This window comes from Petaurus breviceps, unplaced genomic scaffold (assembly GCF_028583685.1).
Source record: "Petaurus breviceps papuanus isolate PSGF00001 unplaced genomic scaffold, PetGlider_PUasm1.0 551, whole genome shotgun sequence".
NCBI lineage: Eukaryota > Metazoa > Chordata > Mammalia > Diprotodontia > Petauridae > Petaurus > Petaurus breviceps.
Window position 1 is genome coordinate 23,023,177 of NW_027186372.1, and position 11,614 is coordinate 23,034,790.

The window sequence follows — 11,614 nt, forward strand, 5'->3', positions numbered from 1 at the left end:
CAAGGAAGATAACTCCTTTCCTAAACAGGAACAGAAGAGAAGTGAAAGGTGAAAGGAGATTTGAGTTAGGGAGTAGGGGAGACTAGGGAATTCAAGATGGATGGTCTCTATTTTCTCAGTGAAGTAGGAGAGCTCATATGATAGGGGAGAGGAGTAAGTGGCCTGGGAATAGTTTTGGGGGTTTGAGAATGTGTTTGGAAGAACTACTATAAAAACACACGATGGAGAGACAAACTTGGGAAGAAAAGCAACTGCTTTCAAGCAGTGAGTGCTCAGATGAAGTTAGATATCCTCTATATAATGCAAGACTCTTTTGATAGGTTGGTTAGATTTTCTGAACTGTTCTCCTTTCCTCCATCATCTCTTTAATTATTACAATAGATGGCTCTCTGGGAAAAAAGGAAGGAAAGGATACATTGAGAAAAGTGGATGATGGAAAAACAAAAAATATTAATAAAATTTTATTTAACAAAAAATAAGAAATTAGATAACACATTCAAGGGGAACTTTTCTACCGGGTCTTCGCTAGAAATAACAAGCAGCTTTCATAGAAATACAGCCTCTGGCAAGGGAAAATAGTACAAATGCATGGGTCATACCACTATTCTCAGTGTGTTTACAAATCTGTAAAATGTGGATCATAATAGCACTCACCTCACAGTAGTCTCAGGTACTTTCAAAAGTACAAATCCAAGGAGGCTTCAGAAATAATTGTCATTCTATCAAATACTGTGGCCTCAAGCACTTTTCCAAATACAGGTCCACTGATCTCTTATACAAATGCAACAAGTATCCCAAGTTCTCCAATAAGATGTTATAGAAACCTAAGATGGAAGAGTGGCAGAATATTAAAACATTTTTCACAGATTTGTTTTATTGCTTTTAAGATACTAGCTACCTGCCTGAGAGAAGACTGATTATAACTGAGTCTCCTCTAGTTACTCAAACAGCATTTAAATTGGGAGTTACCATTCTGAGCCTGGAGGACCTACAACCCATGTCTAAGCTTCATTTGTCACTCATTGATTCATTCGTTCGTTACATTTCAGGCTGAGTTGTACTAACCATGAACAATAGTCATACTTTTGGCGTTTGGGAGTAACAAAGCAAGATACGAGATGACCTTTGGTTTTTCTAGCAATAATCATTTTGGACTTCTTTCCCTTCTCCACCATGTTCCAATATACTCATCATTGGGAAATCTCATCCTCTTGAAAGATAGTCTAACTACTCACACCCCATCCATGCCTTCTGGCTCTCTGGAGTGTGGAACCATGGACTCTTCAATCTAAGGAGCAGGACAGATATCTCATTTCACACGTAGCTGTATTTGTTTTGGACTTCTGGTGGGTTCTCCACCATGTCCCCCACCCTCTGCTTTTCAGCTTCTTTTTGTGTGTTGTCTTTGGCAGCAGGGACTGTTTTTCTTTTTTGTATTTTGTAGACCCTTTGGCACATGTTATGCACTTAATAAATGTTTATTGACTATTGGTCCAATTGAGAAAGCTCAGTCACAGATTTTAGTCATATGCTTTATTCAGGGTTATTCTGAGAAACACACAACAGTGAAGCAATGATTGTTCAACTGGCCTGTGTGGGGCTGAAGTATGCCATTGTATCTCATCACTTCCTCCAATTTATTATTTATAGAATATGAATAACAATTTTAAACCTATAAGACTGACATTTTGATTATACTTCAGGGTGTCATGAGATCATAGGGAGAGTGAACTGGTTTCTAATCATCTAGAAATATTAGGGGCAGTTGTGGTAGTAGAAATGTATTTTAAACATTTTAGTAAACATTTTAAAGATGTTTTAAAAGTCACGAGTTAAAACCCAGAAAACTGATACAAAAATTTTGAAAAATACATACCTTTAGGTCTCTAGTCTTATTCCCCCTTCCCGACTCCTTTGATTCATATAAAAACAAACAAAAGCTAAAAGATTTAGGAGAGATAGTAGGTTGTTACTTCATTGAGAAGCAGCATGGTAAATTGTGAAGGACTGCTGGATCTACATAGTCAGGGGACTTGGATTTAACCCTGCCTGTGTGACCTTTGTGTGGGTGTTCAACCCTTTCTTGTCCATTTCAGGTAACAGGAAGGTTCATCTGAAGCCTGTTCCGCTCACTCCTTCAGTGTTTGTATAGTCTCCTTACTTCAATTAAATAAGTTCCCATGCGCTTCTTCTCTACATTAGTGTATACCTCCTTTTATTTTTTTCCCTTTTAAAACCCTAAGAACAAAATTAATCCACTCCTAAGACTTCTCTTTTTTCCTACTTAACTCCCTCAATACCATTTGAAGGGCATTTTTATTCCTCCTATGAGAATGTTAGCACTACATCACTGTACAGCTCCTTCCAATTGCTCACATAAATGCATTTTTCTAAGTTTCTCTAGAGTCTTGTATTTGTATTTCAGAGTGCCTACTCAGCAGCTAGGTGCTACAGTGGATAGGATAGTAAACTAATGTAGAAAAGAAGGGCATGGAACTTATTTCCTTTAATTAAAGTAAGGAGAATATACAAATGTTGAAGGAGTGGGAGGAACAGTGGATAGAGTGCCAGACCTGGAGCAGGAAGACCTGGCTGGCTTCAAATCTAGCCCTATATACTTATTAGCTTACATTACTGACCCTGGGTCAGTAACTTATCTGCCTCAGTTTGCCCATCTGGAAAATGGGGATAATAGTACCTATCTCTCAGAGTTGTGAGACTAAAATTAATTATTAGTAAAATGCTTTGTAAGCTGTAAAGCACTTGCTCAGGGATTTTCATGAGAAATGCAGGAGAAAGTCCCCTATTCCATTAAAGATTCATTCCCCACCCCCTCCTTCTACTTTGGAAATACACTGAATTTTGCTGGGTAAGCCTTTATCTTTTGCCTTTTTGAATGTTGTAGTCCCACATCTCTGGCTTGTAGACCATGCTGCCAAAATCTTGTCTGATACTAAGGTTCCTTAGTTCTTAAACTGCTTTTTTCTAGATGTTAGAAGCATGACATGGAAGATCTGGATTTTGACTATGACAGTTCTGGGACTTTTCCTTTTGAACTTCCTTTCAGGTGATTGGTGGATTGTTTTTTTATTTGGTCCCATGGCTCTAACAGAAGCAGGAAACTTTCATTTATGATTTCTTGAGATGTAGTGTCCAGGTCTTTTTTTCATGGTTTTCAGAAAGTCCTATGATTTCTTAAATTTTTTACTCCTTTACCTGTTTCTAGGTCAATTGTTTTTAATATCAAATGACTTTCTATTTTTTTTTTAATTATGTGTTTTTGTTCTTTCTTGCTGTCTCATGGAATCATTTATTCGGTCTATCCTAGTTTTCAGATATTTAAGATCTGCTTTTATTTTCTCTCCTAAACTATTTATTCTTTCAATTCTTTCCTTGAGTTTTTATGTCATTTTCAAAAATCTTGATTCATTTCTTCTAGGTATTCATATAAACCTTGTGAAATTCATTTTTTCCCCCTTTGAGTCTCTGCTTGCAATTATTGTGGAGATTTTAAATAATTGTTGATACTAGTCAATGTTTTCTTTGATTTAGTTATCTCTTCAGCTTTAGTTCTTAAATTGGTATTTTGTGTCAGGTCAAGGTTCTGCCCCTGCTCTGCTTTTAGATGGGGTCCTGCTTAGGCACCACAGGACAATGTTACGGACTTCCAAACCCCAGGCCTAGTTCTCTATTCACTAGGCCACCTAATTCATATTTCATGTGTGAAGTGTGATATTGTACTGTTTCTACAAACATTATCTATGTGAGGCTCATTATGAGGGAGAAACTGGGCCTCAAAGTAGATGAAAAAACAGAAACCATTATAGATATGGGAGATAAATGTTACTACCAAACAAGAGTATCTATACATTATGTAAAAACTAAGAAAATAATTTTAAAAGCTGTCTCATCCATAGGGTTAACACAATTTGGAAATGCTTGGAATTGTTATGGGATTTACATACATTAAAATGAAGCTACTTAAGGTTAAATTATTTTTAAGAGGTCAGAGAAAGGACGGACAATTAAGTAGAGAGGAAACAACTATTTTGATAAAGATGGTGAATTTCCTAACAACCTTCACAGATGTACAATGCTGCACCATGCAGTAGAGAAAAGATTTTGTGAACTTCAATATTCCAGTGTAGCATTAATCTTTTCAAGAAAATCTTCAGTGTAGGCATTTAGTATACTGGGCACATCCATGGTCCTTAAAATGTTTGTTCTGTATTGTATTGGACTTATTAGCACTGGCCTTATTTTTATTTTTGTCATTTTTACATTGCTTTTACTTCCAAATATATTCCTCTCAATCCTTCCCTACCCAGTGACCCATTTCTTATAATTAAGTTTAAAAGAGAAAAAACAAACTTAGATGTCATATGAGACAGTACATGTGTAATACTTTATATCAAGAATCTCCTATATCAGGGGCAGCTAGGTGGAGCAATGAATAGAGCACCAGCCCTGGAGTCAGGAGGAGCTGAGTTCAAATCCAGCTCCAGACACTTAACACTTACTAGCTGTGTGACCTTGGGCAAGTCACTTAACCCCAAATTGCCTTGCCTTCCCCCTCCAAAAAGAAAAAACCCCCAAAAAACTAAACAAAACAAAATCTCCTATATCTGCAAAAAAAAAAAAAAAAAAAAAGAGGGAGGTCACTGGCCTTATTTTTTCAAAACGGGGCTACTTTGGGGTGGACAGGTAGCACAGCGAGTAAGAGCACCGGCTCTAGTGTCAGGATGACCTGGGGATCGAATCCCAGGCTCAGACACTTAGCACCCACCCAGAAACACCTGGCCGTGTAACCTTGAACAAGTTACTTAACCCCAATTGCTTACAAGCAGCCAGGTGGCTCAGTGAGTAAGAGCACCAGCTCGACTGTAGGGATGACCTGGATCAAATCCAGGCTCAGATACTCAGCACCACACCCAGAAATAACTGGCTGTGTAACCTCGAGCAAGTTACTTAACCCCAATTGCTTAAAAAAAAAAAAAACAGGGCTACTTTAAAAAATCTTAGAAAAACTTGGTTTCCTTTGTCCAAATGGGAGAAAAATTAACAACCCAACCAATCCAGATCAGTCACAGAAAGCCTTTATTACCAGAAGGAGAAATAATAAAATATTGGCGATCACAAGAGCTTTGGCAGTGTATCTGGAGAGAATGGTGGAGGGAAAGAAGGGATGATGGGAAACCAATCACTTGCGCTCTTTAGACAGGCCTTGCTGGTTCAAGTAGCTGTTTCCTGGGACTGAACAAGAGCAAATGGCTTTGTGCTGCTCAGGGGCTGGCCTTGCTTTGCAGGCTTCCTCAGAGAAGAGGACAAATGACGTGCAGAGGGCACCAAGGGTAGTAGCTGTACGCCATAAAATGGAGATAAAATTAGGCCCATCGCATCAGTAAATGTATTTCACTCTGACAGTAAAACAATAGGGAAAAAGAAGTACTGTGTTCTGTTGAATAGCTTTTCCTTTAGGTAGATGCTTTTACAAGTTAAACACTGACAGTGCCTTTTCCCTTGCTAAATACAAGCTGCACACAATTTCCAAGCCAACTTTTAAGGGAGTTACTATGGTTATCTTATGTTATCTGTTGTTATTATTTGGATTTTGAACGAAATTAATAGAGTAGGAACCAGATGAGGAATCTTGCTTGATCTGGAAGTTTTCTGTGGACAGTCCAAAAGGCCGGAGAACCAAGTTCCCAAGATCTTTTAATTTACCTGCAGTACAAACAAAACAAAACAAAACAAACTCTGATAAGTAAGGGAAGGGATCAGACACAGGGAGAAGGCAAGTTACCTCACAGTGCAACCTAATGACAAAATGCAAAGATAGCCTTAAGTTACCTTTCTGCTTCTGGCAAAGAAATACCTATTAACAAAAGTACTTGATGATGAATTCCAATAGTTTTCAACTCTACTCTTCCATCAAAGCCAAAATAAGAGGAAGTTGCTGTCTCGGCTAGGTAGTTTCTTCAGTTCTGTACTTTACCCTAGACATGTTCTCTCCGTCAGAAACAAGTGAGTCCTGCCAGAGCTCCTCTTTGAAGTTCGCACTTTCCTGTCTAAACAGGTTAGAGGTATCAATAAGCTCTTAGAGTGGGTAAAGAGGAAAAAAAAAATCTACTGTCTGTGTTGTAGGTTGAGAACATCATTTCTGATGGGACAGAATTATTGTCTCATGTTTCCAACATTAAGACTAGAGTACTGGGGTGGCCAAGTGGCACAGTGAGTAAGAGCACCGGCCCCGGTATCGGGAGACCCAGGATCAGTTCCGGCCTCAGACACTTAGCATCCACACAAAATAACTGGCTGTGTAACCGTGAGCAAGTTACTTAACCCCAATTGCTTAAAAAAAAAAAAAAGAAAAGACTAGAGTACCCTAATTCTGACTGTACTGCCTGTCACTCAAAAAATTCTTCCGCTCTACTAGATTGGAATTGAACCTCAAATGGCCCACACTAGAACCTCTTTTCTGCAATTCCTCAGTATCTACCATTAAACTGAACTGATAAGGGTGGGGCAAAGAACAAGACAGGAGAAGCTAGACTTTATCTTCTACAGAATGAGAGATGGTATCATGCTAATCTCTGTATCCTTCCCCTCTCCATCAATACTTGTACAAAGCAAGCATTCCATTAAGTGTTTGTTGCTCTGCCACACAAAGGCTGAGCTACTACCTATTAAACAAAGAGGATCATTTAAAATCTTTGGAACCATTTGGATTTGGAACAGATGACCAGTTGCCTAGGGTAAACATTCTCCTTTGAAAATAACCAATACTAGGGGCAGCTAGGGGGTGCAGTGAGTAGAGCACCGGCCCTGGAGTCAGGAAGACCTGAGTTCAAATCCGGCCTCAGCACTTAACACAAAAAACTAGCTATGTGACCTTGGGCAAGTCACTTAACCCCAATTGCCCTGCCTTCCCCCCTCCAAAAAGGAAAAAAAAAGAAGAAAATAACCAATACTATTAGATACCTGGGTCAGTCACAGGATATTATTAGCTGAAGTGAGTGAGAAAAGAACATCAGAAATTATAAATACATTCTGGGAAAATAATGTTGTGCCTAAATCACCCCAACCAACGCCAGCTCCCTCAGGGAGTTAATATATCCTAAGGACACACAGGTTCTATTCATGTGAGGGCCCCTTTGGTTTTACACAGCTAAGAGCTGGCAATTTGGCCTAGGTCCATGTGACAAAAATTCCCACTGATTTTCTGGGCAGCTCAGTTTGGGTCAGTCCAAATCAGCACAACCTCACATTACCAGAAAAAGAATTCTATACATAGGTCCACTGATCTTTGTATATAAAGGATGGACCATTTTTATTAGTTAGCTTAGCAATGGTTTTATATTAAGCAACAGTACTGCACCAAAGGCACTCCTATAAAGCACAAAGCAAGAAACAGTTACAAGGGAACAGCAGAAATCCTAAAATATGGCCTGCTATAAATGGAGTATTTTGTTTTGACTTTGCCTGATCCTTCACTTCCTAGAGCTGACTTCTTCCCGCAGGGCACCTATGCCTATTCTCTCAGATATTCATGCTTCCTCTTCAGACGCCACCTCTGGCACCGCTATTCTGTCTTCTTTTTTTAAATTTCAGAGCTTGTGCAATTCTCCGTAGTCAAGAGTTGGATGTTTCTGTCTACTGGGGGAGTCTGGATGGCTATAACTGTAGGTCAGGCTTCTCTCATCTGTAGCGATTATCACAATAGTCTCTAAGCCAGGGAATGCCCGGAGTGGAGTATAATTCATTTCATCAACTTTTGCCTATTGTATGTGAGGCTCTGTAGAGGGGAAAAAAAAACCCAAACATTCCTTTCCATCATGGAGAGTCTACAGAGTGAAAATAAAACATATACATATGACGTGTGTGTGTGTGTGTATATATGTAATACATATACCATACACAGAATATATATGATATATAATACAAAGCAACAATAATAAGTAATGTTTATATAGCACTTCAAAGTTTATCAAATTACATGTCTGAGGTAGGAGTAGATAGAGCTTCAAGTTTTCTTGACTCTACTAAACCCAGCTCACTTACTTACTCTGTCACCTGGCTTCTTTAAATACAAGGGAGAAAGAATAACGAGAGTTCAGAGAAAAGAGGGAGATTTTTTTTTTAAACTTTGGGTGTGGAGCCAGGGGTAGAAATTGGGCAGCCAAAGTGACACAAGCTTGGTTTCAAAAAATAAATCAGATTTTAACATACAGAAATGGGATGGTGATGGAAGGAAGAGTTCTAGATTTTAGGAAGGGAATGAATGATGGGAGGGGAAGAGTTACTGGTCTCAATAACAAAAACAACAAAATTCAGGAGTGCTAAAGCTCAGAATGAACTGAGGCTGGTGATGAATGCTAAGGACAATAAAAAGGGCTTTTAAAAAAAGTTATGGTGGGATGGATGTAATAAAGGTAATAGAGGAGAGAAATTTTATTTCTGCTTTCTCTGCCAAGGAGCATGACCTATGGACTATAAAAGAAAAAACAAAATATGGTTAATAGGCAATTAGCCCAAGTACAGTTATGCTTATTTAGCCTCTGAAGTTTCTTCTAGCCTCTTCTGTGATTATGAGATCAAATCCCAGATAAGGAGATAATAAGAGACAACCTAGTTGCCCTCAGAGTTCAAGTCATCATTTCAGAATGAATTACATCCCCAAGGGAATGGGAGGCATACAGCAGGGCTGAAGGACAAAAATGTCCTGTTTTTTTTTTTTAAAGAGAAGAGAGTCGAAACTATAGGCCAGCAAACTTGACTTCTATTCCTAGTAATATTGTGCAAAATATTAAAGGAATGGTTTATGGACATTCAGAAAGGGAACAATGATTACACAGTCAGCATAGCTTAATTGAGAATAGATCATGGAAGACTAACATAATTTTTTCTTCAGACAGGATTATTAGACTGGCAAATCAGGACAATGTTGTTGATATGGTTTAACGGTCACTATCCAATAACAATGCTGCCTCCATCCCCCACATAACAAAAGTTAAGTAAAACCAGCCAACATAAAATAACCACATCTAACAGTGTATGTAACATTCTCCACCCACAGTCTTCTGCTTCTATACTAAGAGCAGGGATATATTTCCTCATCACTAGAAGTCTCTGAATGAAGCTTGTAGGATATATTTTAGTGGGGCATCCTTTACAGGCTGGGCTAGATGGCTTCTGTGGTTCATTCCAACTTTTACATTCTGAGTATGTGCAAGGAAGCAGCAGAATATAAAGGCTAAAAATGTAGTTGAAAAGTCTTACATGCCAAGCCTGGGCTTCATCATGTAGGACATGAAGACTGATAGAAAGTTTCAGAGCAGTATAGTTATATATTCAGAGCTCTGCCTTAGATCTGAAGATGACTTTGGCAATGTATGCAGGAATGATGGAGAGAGATGAAGCTAGATGCAGTGAGTTTAATTAAGAGGTGTTATCATAGTGTAGGTAAGAAGGAATAACAGTGGTGGCAATGGGAGAGATATCATGTGAGGTAATATCAACAGGACTTGGTAACTTTAAAATCCTGCAAAAAAAACCTTGACATATGGACATGGACACACAAATACGTTCTTGTATTTTTTTTTTCTGTTTCCTGTTCAGAGTTATCCTGGGTGCCATGGGTTTATTCCAACTTCCCTGCACTCAAGATAGGTTCACTTTCTAGATTCACCAATCTGTTAAATTTTAAAATCTGACTGCCAAATTCTACGCCTCCCCATCTGGGAAACAATCAATTAAATGTCCTCATTTCTGCTTGTGGCATGATCACTCACCACCCTGGATGTTTCAATGAGCCTTTAACCTTTAGGAATTTCATAAGGCAAGAGACATTATTTTTCCTTCTGAAATCCCAAGGCAGAAAGGATAGTCCAGAATGTTGCTTGTATTACTAGACAAGCATTTTCAGCCATTACAAGTCTGTTTGTCTTTTTTTTTTTTTTTAGACCAATGAATTTCAGCTCTGATATATGCTAGTTTTTGTGCCTTCCAGTAATGTTATGAGCTCTACTGGTCAAATATGCCAGTATCTCAGCAGATTCATCATACACTGTCCAGAGAGTGCAGCAACTTAAATTTACAAGTCAGCTGAATGGAAGAAAAGAGAAACACCATTTGTTTTCATCACCTTAACACTGCTGGTGTTTTAATATATTACAACTACTTTGGGGTTTCCTTTCCCTCTAATTAGAAAGCATGAACAGCTTAAAATTAGATCCTGACACCACATGTCCTCTCTCATGAAGCACAAAAATCTTAGCCATGCAGTCAACTCCGGATTTTCTGTAAGCAAGAGATGGCCTAGTCCTGAGAAAATGTACTCCATACCTAATGCAGATTCTCACAATAGCTAATGGATAAAAAAGGAGTGTGGAATCAGTCTTTCTACAGCCAAAGGAACAGCAGAGATTCATGGGCAGAGGAGCTAAGAAGCAGAAAGGTAGGGAACTTGAACAAATCAAGGCTCGAGATCATTTGCAAACAGGAGAGCTCATTTCTTGACAACCAAGAATCATCTGAACTTAACGTGTGAACTGCTTTCCAATAAACCACATATATAATAAGGAGAAAAAATAAGAGAGACCTTATATATAGGCCTATGTCACCGGTGAGCGCTAACTGATAGAAGTATAACTTTGTAATTAGCGTAAGGTTCAAAATTGTTAATTAGAAGGTAGCACTGAACTACAGAAAGTCAGAATGATTTTGGCAATTTCTAAAGAGGGAATAATGATCCTATTTCATTTGTATTGAAGGCCCAGATAACCCAGTATTTCTACAACAGAGAAGCAAGAAAAGATGGTCTATCTACATGTGAATAATTTATGTGATTAGTCCCAACCACACTGCCTCGGTTCAAGAGACTAGTTACTACTACTTCCATCAATCTTTCAGAATGAAAATCCATTCAGGGCAGTTCTCTCAGTTCCCTTCACGCATGTGTTAATCAGATGGTCAGGGATGGCAGGGCAGAGCCAAGAGCCACTTCAAATACTTGAGTATCCAGCACAAGTGAGTCACAGGAGACGGTTGCGTTGAGAAAACAAAATCCCAAGTATCTCAGCAGCGTCATTATGCGCTCACTATTCCAGGCAGCAGAGGTGAGCAGAACAGTAAATAAGCCAAACAACACGAGTGTCACCAGAAGGGGACAATGTGACACACACGCATATAACCCCAGAAGTGCTGCTTTGTTTTACTGAAGGTGCGGCACAAAGCCAAGGTGAAAGCCGATGCTCCTCGCACGCCTTTCCTCTCCTCTGGACAGAGGTGATGATGGGATCTACCGTGTTTCCCCGATAATAAGACCTATTCTGAAAATAAGCCCTCCCCTTACTGTGTAAGATTCCTCTAAAATAAGCCCTCCCCCGAAAATAAGCCCTATTGAGATTGCTACTGTAGTGAAGGTGATCCCCTGCGCTACATTACGGTACCCTCTGTATGCACCGTCCCCCCCCCTCCCCCGTGAAATGCACGCCGTGCTCCGAGCTGCATCCAATCAGAGCTGCAGCAGTGAGTGCGTCATCCTGTTCTTCCCCAGTGATTTGCTTGCTGGCGCCATTGAGAGCAGTGCCGCGGAGGAGAGCTGAGGCAGGAC

General features: G+C 39.3%; 1 protein-coding gene across 1 annotated transcript in view; it reads right to left on the reverse strand.

Annotated features, from left to right (window-relative positions):
- Nucleotides 1-5,080: 5,080 nt before the first annotated feature.
- The window catches only part of TTC1 (tetratricopeptide repeat domain 1), a 56,093-nt gene continuing 49,559 nt past the window's right edge, over nt 5,081-11,614 (reverse strand). Inside the window, exon 8 of the mRNA XM_069102470.1 lies at nt 5,081-5,724. Within this exon, the coding sequence (XP_068958571.1) occupies nt 5,588-5,724 (137 nt within the window). The 3' untranslated portion in view covers nt 5,081-5,587. The remainder of the gene's footprint in view (nt 5,725-11,614) is intronic.